Here is a 23876-nt window from a genome sequence, read left to right as displayed (position 1 = left end):
CGTGTAGTAGTAGTAGTTTTTCCATTTATTCTTCAGATTTTCCAGGGTTTTTCTTTTTTTTTTTGTTTGAGTTGTGCGTTGTGCTCCGAAAATAAAGTAGTTACATGTGGGGAAGCTGGCGCTGATTTTTTGAATGCCTTCAATGCCCTCACACACCCGCAGGTGTACGGTGGTGGACACCCACGCTTCCGCTAACATCCTCGCTGGCTTTGTATGTCGACAAATGCGCTGGTTTTGGAGTTTTGTTGAATCTATTCGCAATTGCCTCGCCTTGCCCCAGCTGAATTGCACTTTTTTCGCACAGTTTGTCTTATGCGCGCATTCAGCACGGCTTCTTCCATGCGTACAAGCGTCGTTTTGCTCTAAAAGCCAAAACACAAGGGAGTAATTTGACTGTGCGGTGCTGGTCGGTCGCTTGGCCGAAACTTTTTTAATATTTGCACTTTTACTTGAAGTTGCATGAAAAATTCAGCGCATTGCTCCGTTAGCCGCAGCCGCTAAGGCCGCTGCCGTATCCTCGGCTGACCTGGCTAGGCCACTGGCTATCGTTGCAAATCTGGGTGCTTGATTTGCTCCAAAATTGCCTTTTCTCTCTATTCTACACTTTTCTGCTGCATCAATCTAGTTGTGTGTGTATTTGTGTGTTTGCAGTTGGTAATTGTTGCTGCCATTAGGCCACTTGTTCGCTTTTAACCGGCTATGTGCTCCTTTCATCATTTTTACGCTATTTAACGGTATTTGAAATTTGAAATGAAAGCTGAAAGTAGCAAGAAAAACATATATTTCACTTGTAATAAAAGCGCAAACAGAAGAAAATTACTTTTTATTTGATTTTATCTACAACAAAATGACGTTGAAAAGAGTTCAGATTACTACTTTATCATGATGCTTGAGCATAAACTATGTAGAAGATATTTTCTTGAAGACACGACAATTTCAAGTCACTGATGAATCCAAAACTCTTTGATACTAGCCGTAGAAGTCCAAATCTCTCCCCCTCAGTTTTCTCTCATTGAGAGTCTCTATATTTTGCGCTCTCTCTTCCTAACTCACTCTGTAGTAACAGTTTTTAACGAATGATAAAGAAATTCGACTACCTCTCTTACAGAAAAGGTAACAACATACCCCGAAAAAACGGAGAAATATCCAGAAATTAACAGAGAAGAGAATTTTCCAAAACAAGGGTGTTTTTTAAGACTTGACGTTTTCAAGAAGAATAAAAAAGCATTCAATTTAATTTTAAAGCCAAGAATTGTGGTTTTATTTTAAACTAAGGGTTTGCCATTATCTTTCAAAAATGATTTTGAGGAAAAATGATATATTCAAGCCGAGAGACCCAGTTTTCGAACAACAATAAAGCGCCGAATAATCTCTTCCAAAACGTCAGTCGTCTCGGGCTTATCTGCGTAGACAAGCGACCTCACATAACTTCACAAAAAATAGTCCAGCGGTGTTAAATCGCATGACCTTGGAGGCCACGCAACACGCCCACAAAGCGAGATAATGCGCTCACCAAAAGTGAGCCAAGAGCCTTCCACAAAATCTTCCCTTGAATGGATGGACACAGTTCAAATTGTTGCGCGCGTTGGCGGATGAACTCAATCTCGTCTTCTACGATACTCTGCTCCACAACAGCATTAGCGTCTTCGGTGTGCATTATGCGACGTCTCTAAGGATGCGTATTTTCCACTAGAGTAAACTTAGTGCTCGAATAACCGACTCTACTTGCCGATAATGGGTGCGATGCTTTGCTCGAAACGATCATTATTTTGGTAATATATTTGCACGTTTTACTACCGTTGTTCCGAAGTCTAATTAAAAATACAAAAAAGAAACACAGAAACTTCAAATTGAATGGGAACATTTATTATCATTCGAAAGAACATTGTTTGGCATTTATTCTTTGAAGTCTACTTCTTTCAAATGTTGGCCGCGGCTATATCTCAGATGGTCTATACGCTGAAGCCAATTTTCGAAGACTCTTTCAAGCATTTCGACTGGTAACTGGCGAATGACACGCATGATACTTTGCTACAAGGCCTGAATTAAAACGGGGTTGTGCGCAAAGGCTTTAGACTTTACATATTCCCACAGGAAAAAGTCTAACGGTGTGATATCACACGATCTTGGTGGCCAATCAACCGGCCCAAAACGTGAAATTATCTGTTCGCCAAAGTGTTCTCTCAATAAATCCATTGATTGATGCGATGTGTGCGAAGTGGCGCCGTCTTGTTGAAACCAAATGTCGCCGTGATCTCCAGTTCCAATTTCAGGCATCGAATAGTCGTTTATCATGACTTTTCAAGAGGGCATAGAGCGAAGCTATGTCGATTGGGAAGGTCGAGCGGCTTCAGTTCTTGCACAAACTGTATTTAGTACTCTTTCAATTTAAGCTCTCGACGTAAAATGCGCAAAGTCATATCATACGTCAGTCCGAGTTCCTGGGAATGGCGCCGAATCAACTCTCCACGATCTTCGTGTACACTCTCAGCTATGGCTGCTATAGTTTCTTCACTTCGTGCTGGACGTGGTCCATTCGGTCGAATATTATCCAGTAAGGAGTGCAGGGTCTCAAGATGGGTGATGGTGTTGCGAATAGTACGCTCAGAGGTCAAATTATGTTAACATTATGTTAAGCGAAGCGCGCGAAACACATTCTTTACAAAACGATATTCAGGTGTAAGTCTTTCCACGATGAAACAAAGCAATACTGAACCGAAATAACACAGCACTGTATTCGACGCACACAAATTAAGCCAAAGCCAATTACAAACTCTTCGCCAAAAAAAGCTCAAAAAGCTCACTTCACATTAGAGGCTTAGAAAAAATTTTCAGAGCAATACGAGTATAAACTCTGCTGAGAGCAAGGTATATTAACTCTATTGGAGCTCTTAATTTATGAAAAGACTTCTCAATCGCTCCTCTGAAAAAAGTTCCATAATGAAAATAAGAATTATAACAAAGAAGATTTAATTTTCTTTACTGGCGTGAACACTGCTTACGCAGTTAAAGCCGAACTAACAACAGCGCGCCTGGCGTTCTTCTTTTCGCTCTTTCGAGGTTGGTATTTGGTCCAAGGCCGGCAGTCGTGAGCTGCTTGAGCCATATGACCCAATGGCGCTCAGAGAACTTTCCTCACTTGCGTGAACTTCTACACATGACTCCATCCTCCAAAAAGAGTATGTTTCAAAAGCATGAGCCCATTCAAATCGGTAGAACATGTTCATTTCCATTTGGAAAACCCTGTAATAATTAATAGTACGAAAGTTTGAAATTCAACTCGCGATAATAATTGTGTTAAGATACTTCCTCGGGTTTTTTTTACATTCTTCGGGAAAATTAGCGCTCAATGCATAAAAGTTATTATGAAGTACTCGTATTGTTGGTGGTTTCAAGTAAGTCTCGCGTTGCCGTTGAGTTGAATGCGGTTATTTTAACCCTTGGCATGGCGCTGGTTGCCAACCTGTTGGTATAACACCATTTCTTTAATTTGTGTTAGTTTTTTTTTTAATTGCAAATTGCTTTCAATATCTTTTACTTTTGCAATTTTCTTCGCGCCAGCAAATTTTATACACAATTTACCTGCTTACCTTCCGCATACTTTAACCATTTCACTACTAACACTTTTCCACTATTTTAAACATTCACACACACACAAGCATGCATACAAATGCAAACACAAATCGCCACGCACACTTAAACACGCAAACGGTTTTATTTTTTAATTTAAGTTCATTAAGTTGGCTGCGGTCAGCTGAAAAGTGCTTACCGTTAAAACTTGCCGCACACAAGAGAATTGCGCTGGCTCACCAATACACACACACACATATATGTACATGTAAATGAATGCTGCTGAGCTTTCAATGTGAAAAAGAGGAAAAAAAAACGCAAAAATTAAAAAAAAAATCAAGAAGCAAAAAAATAAAAAAGGGAAAAATAAAAAAAACCCACTTGTCCCGTTGTAAGCTTTGCTCAATTTATTTAACACTTCTTACTTTCTTCGCTTTATTCATTCGTTACAGCTGGCGTTGCGGGCTTTCTTCTGGACTTCAATAAACTACTTGAATAATAACGGAAATGTTGCCGCTGTAATAAGTTGTGAAAAGTGTCAAACAAAAGGAGCATAAATCAAAAAAGTTTGAAGGAGTGCCGAAAGGGAGCGCATGGAAGAAAGAGTAGAAGAAACAGCACTACAAACACTAAAGGCCCATAATAAATAGTTACAACACAAATACGAACGCTTAATTAAAAAGCATAAGAGAGCCCAAAGGAAGCTTTTCTAAAGCTCATAGAAAAATATTGTAAACGAAACTCGTTTATAAAAGTGATAAAGCGGCACAAACTAGCAGAAAATTTGCACAAATTTCTATAAAATATTTTCTTTTAATTTTAAAGCAAAAAAGTTTGATAAAAAGCTTAATTAAAAGTTAATAACTATCAACAAAATTAAAAATTATCCACAACTGTGATCGAAAGTTTACGTTTCAAAGAGAAAAAACCACAAAGGCACTGTATTCGACCCACACAAATTAAGCCAAAGCCAATTACAAACTCTTCACCAATAAAAAGCTCAAAAAGCTCACTTCACATTAAGCACACTAGGCATAAGAGACAGCACTTCAAAAGCAACGGACAAAAAATGCCACAAATCAAGCCACTGCTCATCATATTCCTTTTCGTGGCTACCCAATGTCCCAACTCAAGCTCACAGAATCTGCATGGTAAGTATGACAACTCTAACTATGCCATCAAAGTTTGTTGAAACCACCGACTAACAGTAATGTAAGCTACTGCTCAATATTAGTTTACACTTATATTACAGAGCCGAATTCGCAGCTCGATCCGGATCCGGAATTCTTGGGCACCATTAGTAATGTCACATATCCGGCGGGACGTGAGGCGATATTGGCGTGTTCGGTGCGGAATTTGGGTAAAAATAAGGTGAGTTTGAGCGCTTAAAGCTTACTTACCAAGCCTAATTTTATGGTATTTTTTCGTAATTGGCTAAGTGAAATCTTAAGCATTATTTTATTAATTTTTTTCTTAATGGTGGAATAGAGACCAAGCTTGATCTTCTCATAGTAAGCGCTATCTTATTCTAGATAGATAGATATAAATTGAGGTTTGCACCGCCACCTAAGCTCTCCCCTCTGTCACAATGACTCACATAAAGTAAGTCCAGCAAACTGATGAATTCCAGTATACTGATGAGTGCTAATGACGCGATGTGATCCCTATTCGGATATATGGATTCAAGAGCCTTAATACTGCTTCTACAGTCTGCTATGCAATCTAGCATCAGGTGCTGGGGGCTTTCCGGCTTCATGGCGCAGAACCGACAGTTTGCAGAACTTTCTGCCAAACCATTCTGTTGTCATTTCAAGCATTGTATGTTCATCTGTTTGCTGTTGGCAAGCTTTTGCTGTTTCGATGGTTGAAGTCCTTCAGAAGTCTGCGGCATATTCGAAACTCAAGCCTCCGCTCCATATATGTATAACAATCGGTCTCACGATTATGGTGTACTATATATCTATCTAATAATTCTTGGCTTGCAGCTCCAAGCCAATCCCAGCAAGCCATTTGCACACCATGAGTGTTTCTGTAACCTTGACAATGATCAGATCCACATGCTGCTTCCACTGTAGAGAGCATCATATTGAGACCAACATATATTTGAGCACACTACCCCCAAGGGATGAACCAGGGACCTTCTTTTATTAAACCCTTAGACTACAATTTTATAGATAAAATGGTGGGTCAGATTTAGTGATCTCAAAACTCCTATAAAGCTATAAAAAATTACCAAGTTTAATTTTATTTATAAAAAGGTAGTTTCACTATTCTTACACATCTAAAGTGCTGAAACCGAATTCTTCAATCTTAACATTTTAAGATTTAGTCGAAACCAATGAATAGTATTTCGGAAAGCTTATTGGAGAAACATCTGGATCTACACTGGTTTCAGAGTCATGATCTAACCAGAAGTCAACTCAGGCTATAAGACATTTGACGGACCGATAGAATGTGAATGATTTAAGGTTCTGCCGCTTTGCAAATGATATTTAGTTAAATAAGCCAGCGCTCAGTACTCTCAGTGGCCACTGAATGAAACTAGAAACTTTTGTTTGATTGACTTAGTTTATTTAGAAATGTTTAGAAGCAGATGTATGAGCACCCAATTTAACCCAACCAAGACTTGAAACCATTATTATTATTCTAATGTCGACGCCTTTTTTATTCTTTCTGTCTCTCTCTTTCTTTCTCCAACAGGTCGGCTGGTTACGCGCTTCCGATCAAACTGTGCTCGCACTGCAAGGTCGCGTTGTCACACACAATGCTCGGATAAGTGTCATACATGAAGATGCTCACACTTGGAAATTGAAGATAAGCAAATTGCGCGAAAGTGATCGCGGTTGCTACATGTGCCAAATAAATACGAGTCCAATGAAAAAGCAAATCGGTTGCATCGATGTACAAGGTAAGATAAAATGAAAAGGGTTATAGAATATTTTATGTAGAGTTAGGTTCAACAACTCACAGCTTCCGTCACTCTCACTGCTAAAAGCATACAAAATTTACCGAGTTCAATCTCTATTGCCGTCTTGCATTCTAGCACTGGACCAATGTGATAGCAGGCGCTGATCGATGATTTGCTCCTGTGAGACTGCAAGATCCTGGTGTAGATCACAGGAGATCTTCTTAGCAAAGATCATCTTGCCGCAACATTAGGGGTTCTTACTTGACACTTTTCAATAGGTATTCATGCTGTAAGGCAAAAAATTTTAATGGACGCTAGTTGTCAAAGTTGTATGGTAGAGACAGCCGTTGCAAAGACTGAGGCGAACCAGGAGGCAAATGACATTGCCCGTCTCAACAAATATGCTTTAGGCCCAAAGCGCTTTGTCGATTTGTAAGGGTCTTACGAGGTACTAAAATGTAGTGGTGTTCCACAATATCCAAGTGAGATCGCTGTTAGCACCGATCTCTTAGTCTAACCTAACCTTAGAGGTTACGTGAGCTTTCACGGCCGAAAAATACCTTTTTTACACATTTTTTCTTCTATAATAAATTCATTAATTTATTACCACCAGCAGAGAGCAGCATTTCAATAATATTTTGCGAATTTTTCATAATTTATTTTTTTTTGGAAATTCAGCCATTGGCAGTTGGTTCCCGGAGACACTGCCCAAAAAGTCTCCTCCTGGTCAGTATAACAGACGAAGGATTAATTTCAAATCAAATTTCATCGGTTAGGACATGAATGTAGGTCGTGGTTTGGAAAAAAAATAATAATTTTAGTTATAATTTTTATCACAAATTGCCTTGAAAGTGGAAATCGGTAAAATATCTTCGATCAATTACGAGATCCTCTTTTTTAGAAGAACTGTGAAAATTTTCAATAAAATCGTTTCATTAGTTTCTGATAAATCGTGACCACCGACTTTGAAAACGATGTTTCATGAAAAATACGATCAAAGATTGAAGTAGCTGACCGGTCTAACCTAACGGGCCGCTCTCCTAAAAGGTTCAATCTACTTAGCAAATATTTTAGACATATCGTAGTATTAATAAAAGATTTTTTAAAATTTCAAAAGCCACCTAACTCCTAAAAATCGATTCGAGAAATCTACTTTTATAATTTCTGCTTCGAATAGAGCATTAAAGGCCCGATGAGCTCCACTAAAACAATTTTGAGTGACCTACGAACTTTTTCGATATAACTATATTCATGTTAGGTTAGGTTTGATTCTTTGGCTGATCCTCGAGACAAAGAACACAATCTTATCGAGAAAACCATAGGTTAAAGAATTCTTCTATTTCTTTACTGGCGGTGACACCGCTTACGCAGTTATTGCCGAGTTAGCAACAGCGCGCCAGTCGTTTCTTCTTTTTGCTATTTGGCGCCAATTCGAGATACCAAGTGCGGTCAGGTCCTTCTCCACGTGATCTCTCCAGCGGAGTGGAGGTCTTCTTCTTTCTCTACTTCCACCGGCGTATACTGAATCCTTCAAAGTTGGAGTATTATCTTCCATTCGGACAACATGACATAGCCAGCGCATCCGCTGTTTCTTGATTGACGCTGTCTCTTGAAATTATCTATGACTTCAAACTTATGACCATCACGAATACGATGACTGTTCGTCTTGTCCTCATTCACAACTAAAACCATACGCTTCACTTCCTTATCCAGTCTTTAAAAACATAACTAACGCGCGAATTTTGAGGCCAATGATATCAATCTCATCGGCGTACACCAGCAGCTGTACTCTCTTATAGAAGATTCTACCCTCCCTATTTAGCTCTGCAGCTCGTATTTTTTTCTATTGCAATAGAAAAAGTCCCTCCCGATCCTGACGGAAATTTTAGTATTGCTCAACTCTCTCTAGTTTTTAGCTCTAATGTCAGCATAACAGCATAAAAGCAGCTTATTTTCTCCAGCTTTAAAATCGACGAAATAGTCCCTTTTTTCATTGGTGTTTTCCAAGATTTGGCGCATGGTGAAGATCTGGTCGATTGTTTATTTTCCAATCCGTTTTTTGATGATGGGCTTCAATCTTTCACACACTAAGCTCGATAAGACGTTATATGTGATATTAAGGAGGCTTATCCCACGGTGATTGGCGCAGGTTGTGGGGTCCCCCTTTTTGTGGATGGGGCAGAGCAAACTTAGGTTCCAATCATTGAGCATGCTTTCATCCGACCATATTGATACATGTTCCTTATCAATTATTCGCCGCCGTGTAATCCATCGGTAATCCATCGGCCCTGCCGCTTACTTGTTCTTGAGACGGGTAATTGCTATTCGAACCTCCGCCATTCCAGATACTACGTACACTTTCACTGCCGTCCAGTAGGTTCAAGAAGTGTTCCCTTCATAATTTTAGTATGCTTTGGGCATCAGTCACTAGATCACCTCTGGGGGTTCTACAAGAGTATGCTCCGGTCTTGAAACCTTTCATTAATAGCCCCATCTTCTCGTAGAATATTCGAGCATTACCCCTTTCGGTCAGCTTCTCAAGCTCTTCATACTTACGCATTTTGACCTCTCTCTTTTTTGTCTGCATATGCGTCTCGCTTCCCTCTTCAACTCTCGGTAACTATCCCACACCGCTCGCGTTGTGGTCGATCGTAACATTGCGAGGTAGGCCGTCTGCTTTTTTTCCACTACGATACGACAGTCCTAACGTACCAACTCTTCTTTCGACCTTTACGAAAACCAATGGTTTCGCTTGTAGCTTTACGTACGGAGCTTGAAATGCCGTCGCGCAGTTCCCTTTAACCTAGTTGCTGATGTCGAAGAATAGGTGGCGCTTAGTTCGAAATATTCCTAAACACTCTATTTTCTAACCGATTCTAAGCCGATTCATATTTGGGACCCAAATTAATCAAAATTCTTTGAAAATGATGTGTGTACATGTATAGGCATACATGTTGGTCTGGAAAATTTAAATGCAATAATGACGGAATTATAGCACAACAACCACAAAATTCGCAAAATCTTTTCTTGTATACACTTTCTCTTTGTTGTAAGACCGGGAAACCTGTAGCTTGGTATTCACCATTTACATATGTATGTAGGTATTTCGTCCATTCATCATAGTGAACATAACCTAACATGAACAGCTCAAGTAATACGCCCTACGAGCGCCTTAATATCCTCAATAATGTTACAAATAAAAGTGAACACTCAATAAAAAATTTTGAATTACCCGAAAAGTATGTAAATTTGAACGCAACATAAATGGGCATAAATGAAAAATCTCATTCGCCAATTTGAAGCTCATTACGGCGCTGTCCTTCACAGCAGTTGGCAGCAAGCATTTATGCGAGTCCAAGCACGACAGCTTTATTTAATTATCTGCACAAGAAAAAAGAGAGAGGAAAAAATCGAGGAGCGCCATAATAATTCGTGCGCCATGAAGAGTCAGCAGTATCAGTGCCACTTCACTTTTGCAATGCGCTTAAGTCACGTATAATCTTGAGCATTTTTTCCGAGCAACTTAACCTTCAACGCCACTTTGTATACACTACACGTTCGTGTATGCATTTATCTATATATACAAACACATACAAATATATATCTTCGTCGCCTCTTCATATATTGTGTGTTGGCTTGTCTTGCAGTACCACCCGACATCATCAACGAGGAGTCGTCGGCCGATTTGGCGGTGCAAGAGGGCGAGGATGCCACATTGACCTGCAAGGCGACCGGCAATCCAATGCCGCGCGTCATCTGGCGTCGTGAAGATGGTGATATGATTTTAATACGCAAGCCGGGGAGTCGTGAACTCATGAAAGGTATGTACGCGTGTTATTATTGTAGCTCGTCAACTCCTACTCGCACTCGTGTGTATGCGACGGTGGCAGAACGCCGTGGAGTTTGAGTTTGTAAGCGTCGTGTGCGCGAGTGCGAGTATATAAACGATTATTTATAGACACTTTGAAGTCAATAAATCATTCAGGTCGCACGATGTGAAAGTTCTTCAATCACTTTTATTTCAATTTGCATTTTTTTCGACTTCCTTTTGTCACTATCGCCCGTTTTTCTTCACTTTCTTTTTTAGTGGAATCCTATAGTGGCTCGTCGTTGCGGCTGGTGCGCTTGGAGCGGCGCCAGATGGGCGCTTACTTGTGCATTGCATCAAATGATGTCCCACCGGCAGTTAGTAAACGCGTTTCGCTCAGTGTACAATGTGAGTTTCAAAAAAAATAAAATAATAATAATAAACAAAATTGAAAATTATTTTTTATAGTTTATAGTTATTCAATTACTAATTGACTTTCAAAAAAAATTACAATTAATTACAACTTGTACATATTTCCCTCTCTCAGTTGCCCCCATGGTACGCGCTCCCAGCCAATTGTTAGGCACACCACTCGGCTCCGACGTACAACTGGAATGTCATGTCGAGGCCTCACCATCGCCTGTCTCCTATTGGCTGAAGGGTGCCCGCACTCCCAGCGGCTATGCGAGCATCTCCAATTCGAATTTGGAATCGGGACAGCCGGGGCCGGAAATGCTGTTGGACGGGTAAATATTTAAAATGTTAATTTTTTATAAACTTATTTCGTTGTTGCTCTGAAAATATAGTATATAATATATAAAGAAATCTGTGTTAGGGCTAGGTGCTATGACGGATTCATGTGTCTGGGTTTCCACTTGTTCAGCTAAAGACAAATACTTTGTGATACCAGAAAACTCCTGAATCTCATTTATCGATAAAGTGACTTGAACAGTTGACAAATTATTTACAGAATTATTTAAATTTCCGCCAAATTGTCAACGGTTTTTCAGCCCTGATCCCGCTTAGGACAGACTCACTTCACATACGCGAATTTCCAAGCATTGAAGTCGTAACGGAAGGCATTCTTCGGAATAGCCTTGAGAGCCGAGGTGCATGCTGCTTGGATCCCCTCTGTCATCTCAAAATGTTTGTCTTTCATCGGCCTTTTCAGGCAAGAAAACAAAAAAAGTCCGGTTGGCCACATTTGGGCTGTAGGGCGTCTGCGGAAGCGTTGAAATGCCGGCCTTGGTTAGGTAGCTGTTCACAAGAAGGCGGTGTGAGCCGGCTCGTTGTCGTGGTGCAACTTCCAATCGGCTTGCGCATGTTCAAGTGTTCCGTCGTTAGTCGACGGTCTGTCGGTGTTTGTCGAAATCGCAGGTTTCCCAGCACGGTCTTCTTCAGCGACCTCTTCCCGGCCCTCCAAAAAGGCATGGTACCTCCGAAACACACCCGTTCTTGCTAAAACAACTTCTGGGTAAGCCTGATTGATCATGTCAAACGCCTCTGTCGCAGATTTTCCGAGTTTCACCCAGAATTTAATCGCGTACCTCTGCTCTAGCGAACGCTGCATTTTCGGCTTGCAGCACTCACAGAAACACGTCGTGAGAAAATGCTCGGAGACAACAAAAGCCGCTCATTCGTTCAGTGCGCGCACGCCTCGCGACGGAAAAAATTACTTTCCCGACAAACCCAAGACAAATATCAGACCGTATAGCTATGTTTTGCCAATAAATCGGCTTTTGGTGGAATGGTTCGGTTCCACCCGATTCCGTGGTCCGATTCCGCCAGCTTTTGGAACCAGATATCTAATGATGGTATCAAAATTACATTGCGAGATTCATCAATTGAACGGTCACTGACCCAGAAACGAAAAGACAGGCCTCTCGAAAGGGATTCTTAGTTCCCACAACAGTGAAGTGATCATGTGATGAGATATTGGATCGCGATTGGATTTAAAAAATTAAAGTCTACTGCAGCTCGGTGCAATGTTGTTGCGTCACACGCCATAAATTTATATCTTTATCTTTATGTGTTGTTGTGATGTGCCGACGTGACGTGTTACTTCTGCAATGATGTGATGTGATATTTTTGCACCAAACAGACATTTTCTATGAAGTTGTAAACTCAAAATTATATAACATGATATATTGTTGTGATATACCGACATGATATCATATCAGCATCATGTGATGTGTTATTTCTGTAATGATGTGAGGTGATATTTTTGCACCAAACAGGCATTTTTTATGGAATTGTAAACTCAAACTTACATCACATGATGTTTTGTTGTGATGTGCCGATATGATATCATATCAAGAGCATGTGATGTGCTACAACTGTAATGATGTGAGTGTGATATTTTTTTTTAGATAGGCATATTTTATATAATTGTAAACTCAAACATGTGTTAATAATTGCAATCACCTAAATTTATACACATTCAAGATACATATACATACATATGTATTTATGTACATTCGTGTGCGAAAGACGCAAAAAACCATATTTACGCAATAAAAACTTTTCCCATAAAACAGTGACATATGCCCTTTACACTTTTTCTAGTCCCAAATATGGCATAACGGAAAAACGTGATGGCTACCGTGGCGTGATGCTGCTGGTCGTGCGCTCGTTCTCACCCTCCGATGTTGGCACATACCACTGCGTGAGCACGAATTCCCTCGGCCGTGCAGAGGGCACTCTGAGGCTCTATGGTAAGTATGAATATTATGATATGGCATTTATTTATGTGGTGATAGAGATGATTTAATGGAAATAAACGCTGTTTTAATGGGTAGTTTTATTAAAATATAAGAATTTTTTATGAGAATAAAGGCTAGATCGGATGAAGATTTATGATATTGTAAGTTACCAATGTATTACATATATAATATCTTGAAATCCATATACTCGTAAATACTTTCAAAAAGCATCATCCATGTACCACGTGCCTTCTATTGATTACAGCAGTCGACACAATTTTTGGGTCTGACTTCTACACCAAAAATAAGAGAGCAGCTTTTTTATTAAGATTTGTTTTTGTATAAATGTTTTTCGTATTTTTTTACTTTCGTATGAGCAAGTCAGTCATTCATATCAGGCAAAAGCCAACATTAAGAGCTGAAAATAAAAATTAAAAGTTTTTTGAATACCCGAATCCATGTTCTTTTGAAGTTCTTTATTTCTACGCAAGTATATTCGATGCTATTATGTATGGAACTCGATTTCTTTTGGCCACTACGGGCACGCTTGCAGAAGTCCAGAAGCTGAACCCAATTTTCGACGGTTTTCAAGCATAAATTGGCCGATACTGCTGCAATTACATTTTCGATATTCGTACGAAGTTCATCAATCGTCGCTGGCTTGTTGGTAGAGACCATAAAATTGATGTAGCCCCAAAAGAAATAGTTTAACGGTGTCAAATCGCCCTACCGAGGCGGCCATTTCGTGAGATAACACGTTCACCAAATTTAGTTTTCACTAAATCGATTGTGACATTCGCTGTGCGCCGTACGTGTTGGAACCACATATTGTCTAAGTCCATATCATTATCATTATCATTGAGGGTAGCGATACCCATTCACAGTAGTCTTGATCATCACGGAAAAAGTACGGCACAATGACGCCACCGGCTCACAAACCGCACCAAACCGTAGTTTTTCGAGATGCAATGGTGACTTATGGAGTACGCGGGATTGCTGCCTGACCAATAACGCATATTTTACTTATTGACGAAGCTATTCAACCAGAAATGAGCTTCATCGCTGAAGATTATGTTGGTCAATTCACGAACATCCGACGTTTCTGGTGGTCAAGCTTCAGTTCTTGCGTCAATTTGTTAATGTAAGAATGTAGGCCAAGATCTTTTCGCAAAATTCACCACAACGACGTCACAGAGACACGTTTAGGACAACGTGTAAGAAACTGATTTGGGTCCTCCTCAATTGATGCGCTAGCGGCAGCAATATTCTCGACATTACGCCCACTTCTTTGTCTCACTGGCACGAAAACATTTTGTACAGTGCTTGTGGATTCAAATTTTCCCACGAGACGCTCAATTGTTGATCTGACAGGACGATTATGTTGATCATAAATTGGAAGTGGCGCTCTTAAAGTCAAGACCACTGATTCCGAATTTTGGTAGTAAATTTTAGTAATTTAGACTCGTTGTTGGATCGCATATCTTTCCGCGATGAAATGGTAAAGCTAGTTGGAGAGAATTGTCCAAAGAGCAAAAGAGGAATAAAAAAACGTTATATGGAATTTTGGGTAATTCGTAGAATTTTACATATTTTTGACATTAAACTTTAGTATATCCAATATTATACGTTCAATTAATTTTGATAAGATATCTTACATATTGACCGATATAACCTGGTCTAAAGCCAATTGAAAGTTTAGAAATATTATATTAAATATATAGGACATAGATGTTGTACTAGCCCAGTATATTAAATATTAACAGAAACAGATGCTCTCTGAGTTTCATTAAGGTATCCTCACATACAGGGTTTGTCCAGAAAGTAATAGGACTGAGTCGATTTAAGAAAAATTATCGAAGCAATAGTTCCAATTCTTTAAAAACTTTCAAAATAGGCGTCTTCTGCGTCGATGCAGCGCTGCCAGTGCGATTTACAAGCAGTGAAGCCATCACGGAAAGCGTTCTCCGGAATAGCCTTGAGAGCCGAGGTGCGTGCTGCTTGGATCCCCTCTGTCTTCTCTCAATGCTTGCCATTCATCGGCCTTTTCAGGAAAGGAAACAAAAAAAGTCCGGTTGGCCACATCTGGGCTGTAGGGCGGTTGCGGAAGCATTGGGATGCCGACCTTGGTTAGGTAGCTGTGGTGTAACTTCCAATTGGCTGCGATGTCTTGTCAAACCCGATTGACCCTTCATTTGAGTCTCTTAAGGACTTCTACGTAAAATTTGTTGTTGACGGTTTGTTCAGGAGAAACAAATTCATGGTGGACGATGCCTTTGATGTCAAAAAAGACAATGAGTATCGTTTTCACTTTGGGTTTGCTCATTCTTCCGGTCTTCATCAGCGATCCCTTCTCGGCCCTCCAAAAAGGCCTGGTGCCACCGAAACACACCACTTCTTGCTAAAGCAACATCTGGGTAAGCCTGCTTGATTATATCAAACGTCTCTGTCACAGATTTACCGAGTTTCGCACAGAATTTAATCGCGTACCTCTGCTCTAACGAACGCTGCATTTTCGGCTTGCAGCACTCACAGAAACACGTCGTGTGAAAATGTTTGTCCTGACTCTGCAGATAACTGACCAGCCGCTCGTTCGTTAGCTAGGAACGCCCTCTACCGAATCCAGTCGGTGCGCGCACACTCCAAAGTACAGTCGCGGCGGAAGAAAATCAGTCCTATTACATAAAATAAATATAAAATCAGCCGGAAGTTCGAAAACTTTTATATTAGGTATTTGGTGGCTAAGCGAAATATTGACCTGATTCAACCCATTTTCGGCATACAGGCATAATAGTTACTATCAGGAAAGAATTCTCTCCTAATTTTACACTTTGACCGATATTTCCGGTAAAAGTTCAGCCTTGGTGTCTAGGGTCTACATTTCCGGTGTCTGGGGGCTTGAATAGTAATGTTGCGATTTTAACAATATTTAGATCTGAGATGGCATACCTTAAATGCACTATTCGGGCAAAGTTTTATCCGATATATGAATTAATGCTTGATTTGTATACTGGAAAGTGAAAAAAGTCAGTTGAATTTGAAAGTTTTGTTAAATGGGAAGTAGGCGTGGATTTCATCCATTTTCACACTGCAACATGTGCCAAATTGTTGAATTGATTGGGTATATTAGCTTCGGTGCAGCCAAAGTTAACGTTTTTTCTTGTTTTTTATTCAACACATTCTTAACTCCATCTGCTTCAACACTAAAAATTAAATTTTCATTAAATTTATTATTTTTTTTTTTTCAGAAATCAAGTTGCATCCCGGCATCGCGTCCATAAATGATGATCATCTCAATTTTATCAGTGGTGAGTTCCTTTGCATAATCCAAAGAAAAATGTCTAACCCATTTCAATTTCTTTTACTTGCGGCTTTTTGACAGGCATCGAGGAGGCGGCGCGCGGTGGTGTTCCGGCGACTTCATTAGCCACAATTCTGAAGCTTCATTTGGCATTTTACATGGCACAATTGCTGTTTTCGACGTCGGTCACAGCACCGGCGGTTGGGCGGCAAGCGTAGTTTATGTTCAAGTTGCGAGACTAATGCATTTATTTAATATGTATTTAGGTATATAGATGTATAAGTATACATATTTACTTAGCATGTTTGCTTGTTTGTTCGTTAGTTGGCTAACTATGTTAATACGATTAAGGCGTAATGGATGCATGGCGTTCAAATCAAAAAGTGATCTTTGATCTTCGAAGTTCTCAAACTTAACTTAACAGTTAATAATAATTTGTTTTTATTCAGAAAATTTAGATCCGAAAGAAAAAGATCTGTTGAGAATAAATTATTATGTCTTTCTATGTAATAATTTTTTTTCCTGCTTTAGATTGCTAAAACCGCAAATGTTGACGATTTGCATTTGAAGATATTCAATAAGAGAAATTTTGATTTTCAAAAGCTTCTCAATAGTTTCTCAACAGTTAGTTAAATTTAGTAATTTCAACAAAAATGTATTTTTTACAAAAGATATTTCTGTTTGTGTCAAAAAGTTTAGCAAATCTACAAATATTCATTCTCAACAGTTTTTCAACAGTTTCTCAAGAGTTTTTCAACAGTTCGGGAAATTTAATAATTTGAACAATTAGTATTTTTTACATGCGATATTTCCATTAGTATGAAAGAGTTTGCCAAATTTAAAAATATTACGTCTCAATAGTTTCTCAACAGTTAGTTAAATTTAAAAATTTGAAAAAATATGCACTTTTTGCTAAATTATATTTCCATTTGCAACAAAAAGTTTACCAAAGCTACAAATTTTAATTCTCAACAGTTTCTCAATAGTTTCTCAACAGTTCGGTAAACTTAATAATTTGAATAAAAAAGTATTTTTGACAAATTACATTTCCATTTGCAACAAAAAGTTTACCAAAGCTACAAATTTTAATTCTCAACAGTTTCTCAATAGTTTCTCAACAGTTCGGTAAATTTGGTAAATTGAACAAAAATTAATTTTTGACAAATTATATTTCCATCTGTATCAAAAAGTTCACCTAATCTAAAAATATTAATTCTCAACATTTTCTCAATAGTTTTTCAACAGTTCGGTAAACTTAATAATTTGAATAAAAAAGTATTTTTGACAAATTACATTTCCATTTGCATCAAAAAGTTTACCCAATATCGAAATTTAATTCTCAACAGTTTCTCAATAGTTTCTCAACAGTTCGATAAATTTAGTAACTTGAATAAAAATCATCTGTATCAAAGAGTTTACCAAATTTAAATTATTAAGTCTCAACAATTTCTCAATAGTTTCTCAACAGTTTCTTAAATTTAAAAATTTGAACAAATATGCACTTTTTGCTAAATTATATTTCCATTTGCAACAAAAAGTTTACCAAAGCTACAAATTTTAATTCTCAACAGTTTCTCAATAGTTTCTCAACAGTTCGGTAAATTTGGTAAATTGAACAAAAATTAATTTTTGACAAATTATATTTCCATCTGTATCAAAAAGTTCACCTAATCTAAAAATATTAAATCTTAACAGTTTCTCAATAGTTTCTCAACAGTTCGGTAAATTAGTAATTTTAGCAAAAATGTAAATCTGACAAATGAAATTTCCATTTTCAACAAAAAGTTTACCAAAGCTACAAATTGAATTCTCAACAACAGTTTCTCAACAGTTTCTCAACAGTTTCTCAATAGTTTATCAACACCTAAGTGATACTATTTTTCATTAAAAAATTATGTTCCAGCAAAATTATTTCAATTGAATAAATTTTTTTTTCATATCCTTTACTGTAGCTGCTTTATGATTTGATTTTGAAATTCCGTTATTATTTCGAAAACACCAATTATTTAAGGCTTAAACGTAAAAACAGAAAAGGCTTCGAAAACTTGTAAAATGTATCTAAAACCAGTAATTAAGGCAAAAACATATTATTTATGATTTACTGTAAGTTAGCTAAACAACAACAACAACTTCAAAGAGTGGCAGAAAGTGCATTTCTAGAAATGTAAATACAGCAGCCAAGGAAAAAAGCAGAAGAATGTAAAGCAAAAAAAAAACTAATAATAAATAAGTGCTGCGTGTATAAGATAACTAAACGAAGAGCAAAGAGAAAAAAGGACAAATAAAATTAAAACCAAAACGTATCAAAAATACTTATCGAATTCTTAATGTAAGCAAAAGCAAAAAAACAAAAACATATCTACATAAGTATATATAGTATGTATGTATAATATATGCAACTAAACGAATTGAATTTAAGTTTGTGTGCTAATTATGTAATTGTAATGAATAAAAAATAATAATAAAATTTAAAAAAAATTTGAAAAACGAAGATGAACCACAATACAAACGCCAATGTAAATCCACACACACACCCATATATACAAACGAGTACATGAACGAAATGCCAAATATATGCGCCAAATTGCATGAGCAAATATAACGGAACTATCAAAAATATCAACTGCAACGGTAAATATCATTATCACACCGCCAATACATGCGTACATACAAAAACATTCAGTAAATATATTCATATATACGATTATGTAAATGTACTTATGTAAAACATATCTTCTTCTTCTTAATTGGCGTAGAAACCGCTTAAGCGATTATAGCCGAGTTAACAACAGCGCGCCACATGGCGCCAATTGGATATTCCAAGCGAAGCCAGGTCCTTCTCCACTTGGTCCTTCCAACGGAGTGGAGGTCTTCCTCTTCCTCTGCTTCCCCCGGCGGGTACTGCGTCGAATATTTTCAGAGCTGGAGTGTTTTCGTCCATCCGGACAACATGACCTAGCCAGCGTAGCCGCTGTCTTTTAATTCGCTGAACTATGTCGATGTCGTCGTATATCTCGTACAGCTCATCGTTCCATCGAATGCATATACATATGTATATATATATGCATATGTATGAGTGCATAAGTTTAATATTTAAGTGTAACCAAGGCATACATACATAGTCATGTAAGTGCATATGTGTGTCTGTATGTACAAGCATAACGTTACTTGGTAAATAATAATTAATTAATTACACTAAGTTGAGTGAAGAAATGTGCATAATAAATATTATTGCTAAAATAAATATATTGTAATTACTGGCAGACGATTAAGCAGAACCACGATGCTATAAAATAGTAGATAAATATAAAAGATATCGCGAGAAAGTCTGGCATAATAAAATAAAAGCATAACGCATACTTAAAACACAACAAAAAGTGGTTTTATTTTTCTAAATTCTTCTTGCTTAGGGCGGACTCTCATACAAGTCCTTATGTTGGCGCCTAAATGTAGGCAACAAAATATGCTTTCGTTTGTAAAGAACAAATTTTCAGTGCAATGCGACAGAACAGATGTAAAGTTTTCATAATATCAATAATCCTAATGATGAAAATGAATAACAACAACAATAGTAAGAACAAAATAAACTGTATCGATTTTGAAGCTATAAAACTCAACCCAATTAAAAAAGATTGCTGAGCACAACTTGATTCCGAACGTTGAGTTTGTATGGCAGCTATATGCTATAGTAGTTCGAACTGAACCATTCCATCGAAGAGTACATTACTGCCTTAAGCAATAACCTTTGCTAAATTTCGCGGAGATAGCTCGTCAAATGAAAAAGTTTTCCATACAAGCACTTAATTCCGCTCGTTGTATGGCATGCTATAGTGATCCGATATCGGCAATTCCAACAAATGAGCAACTTCTTGGGGAGAAGAGAACGTGTGCAAAATGTCAGGTAGACATCTCAAAAACTGAAGGACAAGTTCACGTATATACAGATGGATTGATGGACATGACTAAATCGACTCAGCTCGTCATGCTGATCCTTTATATGTACACATATATCGCATTTTCCAATGGAGACGCTGCAAAAGTAGACCCACAGGCACAGCAAATCACGGTATATTTTCCGCCCTTTCGACATTTCTTTTCAGTAAGATTTGCCATTTCATCGTGGTAAGTTATACGATCCAACAACGAGTCGTAATTATAAAAATTTATTACCGAAATTCCGAGACAGTGGCCACAACTTTAAGAGCCGGTTTTTCAATAAGAACTCTACAAATTTTTTTTTTTAATTAAACAAAAACGGTTTGGCATATCACTGAAATTCTTTATTCTTGTGAAAGTACATTCGTACGTAGTCCAGGAGTCACCAATGCATCCCGAAAAAATTACGGTTTGGTGCGGTTTATGGGTCGGCGGCGTCATTGGGCCGTACTTCTTCCGTGATGATCAAGACCGGCACGTTACTGTGAATGGGAATCGCTACCGCTCAATGATAACTGAATATTTCTGGACACACACACACAGCGAATGTCACAATCGATTTATTGAAAACCAAGTTTGGTGAACGTTTTATCTCACGAAATGGTCCAGCTAATTGGCCACCTCGGTCATGTGATTTGACGCCGTTCAATCAATTTCCTGTGAAGCTACGTCAAGTCTACGGTCTATGCCAATAAGCCAGCGACAATTGATGAACTTCGTACGAATATCGAACATGAAATTGCAGCAGTATTGGCCGATTTATGGTATTATAAATGATTTCAACTAACTTTTGAATACATTGCCTTCAAGTCTTTCCACTGGAACTGGCACTGTATGCCTTTATGCGTCACCGCAAAAATTACCATCTTGACGGTATGGCACGAACGGGTGTGTTTGAGATCGTCAATGGTCGGAGGATTTCAGGCATAAACTTTATTTTCGCTATAACATATCATATCTACAAAAGTAAGTTATGGAAACTTAGATTTGAAGATCTAGGTGGCCAGCCAATGTCATCTATTTTTGATCTCGCAAGTAGGAGGGAAGGTTGGAGCGGGAGTTTTTTGTAAGGAGCTCTTTGTCAACCTTAACTTTCTGAGCATATAAATAAATATTCACCGTTGGTGGTTATGAAAAAATATGACCCAGTATCTCAGATAGATTTACTTACTGATCTAATACCTGTAGATAAGATCCCGCTGAAATTATTGGGAACTTCGAGTTCATTCATGATAATTCCGATGACTAAGTCAGCTTTTTCTTGATGCGTCAATTTTTTCCAAGCTTTTATCTATTCTTTTCATCGCAATGAAAACACTACCACTAGCAAACTTCAAGATATGGAGTGGACGCATTCTTAGGGATGTCTATTCAGGACATATGTACGTATGCGCTTTGTTTTAATCTTCTTAACTGCGTTGTAAATATTTTTAGCATGCTTTAGGTTAATTTACCTAGGTCTAAGGTTAATTCGATGATTACAAATATTCTGTTTGAGACAGTTGGACCATCGATTTTTATTCCATTCAATTCGGTCAGTTCATCAAAGTTATGGTATCCAAAATTTTTAACCTCTGTCTATCGAAAGTTGTTCAGTCGAGCAGAAAGTGTCGTGGATGTTTCCTTCCAGTCTTCTCCCGACAACTGGCGTTTGTTAAAATTTTTACCTTCAACTCCTTCAGTATAATAGGAACAAGATGAATCTTGTTTATTTGACCTCTTGCGTTCCACATCTGATAGAAGTATCTCACAATGGTACAAGTACTTGTTGTTGACAAGCGCTCACCGAACTCTCGCGAGACACTTTCGACTAGCAGTACACTGCAGGAGCTCGGACTAATTCGCTGCTATGAATGTCCTTTCTTAAAACTTCATCGACTTTACAGTTTCCAGTTATTGCGCTTTGGCCAGGCAACGCTGGTCTTACCTTGAACGCACAATCATCGGAACAGTTTTGATGCTCGGCTTCCAGAGGCTGCATTTCGCGTCCATATATGTATAGCTTCTTTGACGACAGCCAACATCGGGAGGTTGGTAAATTTATATATAAACTAGAGGATCCGTCCACGCTTCACTGTGGCTGACACATAGATAATACTACTACTACCATCTATATGATTTCTATTAATTGGATTATAACTATTAGTTAATGAGATATAGCATTTTTGCGAAGCAACCTGTGTTAGTTCACAAAAAATGGATCACAAAGCAGTTCGTGTGTTAATAAAGCATTGCTTTTTGGGTGAAAATACTGTTGAATTTGGGCTCTGGGAAATCCACCGTTGAAAAGATGTTTGCTAAGCTGAGCACCGAGGACAATGATGCTCTAAAGAGACGAAAGCTCTATGCAAAGTGGATGCCTCGCAAGGCAGTGTTTAAGTGCTCTTTAATCGTAATAAAACCGAATTTTTGCGTCGGTGTGTGACAAAAGAGACATAGCTCCATCATTTCCCACTGGAGTCCAATCGATAGTCATTCTAGTGGACTGCACATGATGAACTGGTTCTCAGGCGTGGAAAGACGAAAAAGTCGGCTGGAAAGGTTATGACATCAATCTTTTGGGATGCACCTGGTATAATACGTATTCAACGACTGATTACTGAGCCAGTTATAATCTATGTATGCAAATGAAATGCAAATTTCGATAGATAACATTGATGAAAGGCTTCCTGCTCCTGCTTAAAATAAATTATTTTTACGAAAATATTGGTTATACTCAAGTACAGTTGTTAAAACCTTGAAAATCTTACCAGCAAGTGGGAAGATCTTTTAATAAGAATATATGTGGAAACTCTTACAGCATTTTTTTTAATATAAAAACAATTTCTCAGGGTTTTAAAAATAAAATAAGCTTATAATACAATACAAACACCTATCAAAATTCTCCAATTTTCAAAAATACCGGTTATATTTCATTCTCTCCATTTCCAATTCGTAACTACACGAGCTGTGAACACTGCCAACTGGCGTTTACTACCTAAGTACGATTACCTAATGGAACACACTCCACTCGGAATTCCGTCAGCAAAGAGAAACGCCACAATAACCGCAGCTAAGCTCACATTTCGCATTCTACTTTTTCGCTTTTCCCTTAAACGTATTAACGTATCGTGCGTGCGTTATTTTCCGCATATTTATATAGAAAATGTCATAATTAATTAATAAAACTATTGAAAAAGTGAAAAACAATCACTAAAGTAAGTGGGTGTAGTGAAAACGGCATGAAAACCGTGCAGGAAGTGTATCAAATCAACGAATGAAAATCGAAAAACCTGCTTAGAGTAAAGGTAGTGAGAAAAATTTTTCATCTTTCGTATACACGAGTAATTTAGTGTGTTCGTATGTAGCGAGAGTGCGTGTAGTTGTGTATATTTTTGTGAGTGAATTTTCGGTTTGCGCGAATGGTAACAGCGAGAGCGCACAACCAACGAGAAAAACGAAAACAAACTATATAAAAAGGTAAATGGGTTGAGAATGCGAAACGGTAGTGAAATATGAGAAATATAGTGAAAATAGTAATATTTAAAGCGAATATCAATAAAAAATTAACATAAAAAGGTTGACAACAAATAATATTTGAAACTTTGCAGACAAAAATAAGTTCCAACGCTGCAACAAAGACGGAAATCTGGATTTAAGCAGAAGGTAAGCAAA

At 38.1% G+C, this 23876-nt stretch overlaps 2 protein-coding genes and 1 long non-coding RNA gene across 9 annotated transcripts in view; all 3 read left to right on the top strand.

Annotated features, from left to right (window-relative positions):
• LOC126751095 (lachesin) overlaps nt 1-16746 on the top strand; it is a 180192-nt gene extending 163446 nt beyond the window's left edge. For 5 of the 6 annotated variants that reach the window (XM_050461053.1, XM_050461052.1, XM_050461049.1 and 2 more), the window contains 9 exons: nt 4023-4721; nt 4805-4941; nt 6271-6478; nt 10126-10299; nt 10566-10694; nt 10834-11032; nt 12852-13000; nt 16234-16293; nt 16368-16746. In XM_050461053.1, the coding sequence (XP_050317010.1) occupies nt 4640-4721; nt 4805-4941; nt 6271-6478; nt 10126-10299; nt 10566-10694; nt 10834-11032; nt 12852-13000; nt 16234-16293; nt 16368-16504 (1275 nt within the window). In that variant the 5' untranslated portion in view covers nt 4023-4639 and the 3' untranslated portion in view covers nt 16505-16746. The remainder of the gene's footprint in view (nt 1-4022; nt 4722-4804; nt 4942-6270; nt 6479-10125; nt 10300-10565; nt 10695-10833; nt 11033-12851; nt 13001-16233; nt 16294-16367) is intronic. The other variant, XM_050461054.1, reaches the window with a different exon arrangement.
• Nucleotides 16747-16765: 19 nt separating this feature from the next.
• Nucleotides 16766-18773, top strand: LOC126751097 (uncharacterized). The gene is made up of 2 exons (XR_007665850.1): nt 16766-17892; nt 18017-18773. It is a non-coding gene; the product is annotated as an uncharacterized LOC126751097 (long non-coding RNA).
• Nucleotides 18774-23318: 4545 nt separating this feature from the next.
• The window catches only part of LOC126751093 (histone-lysine N-methyltransferase trithorax), a 59489-nt gene continuing 58931 nt past the window's right edge, over nt 23319-23876 (top strand). The window contains exons 1-2 of one of the 2 annotated variants that reach the window (XM_050461044.1): nt 23319-23681; nt 23813-23867. The gene's annotated coding sequence lies outside the window, so the exon portion shown is untranslated. Of the gene's footprint in view, nt 23868-23876 lie in introns of both variants that reach the window. The other variant, XM_050461043.1, reaches the window with a different exon arrangement.

This window comes from Bactrocera neohumeralis, chromosome 2, assembly GCF_024586455.1.
Source record: "Bactrocera neohumeralis isolate Rockhampton chromosome 2, APGP_CSIRO_Bneo_wtdbg2-racon-allhic-juicebox.fasta_v2, whole genome shotgun sequence".
Classification (NCBI taxonomy): Eukaryota; Metazoa; Arthropoda; class Insecta; order Diptera; family Tephritidae; genus Bactrocera; species Bactrocera neohumeralis.
Note: the sequence above shows the minus strand (reverse complement) of the source record. Positions and strands in the feature narration are given on the sequence as shown.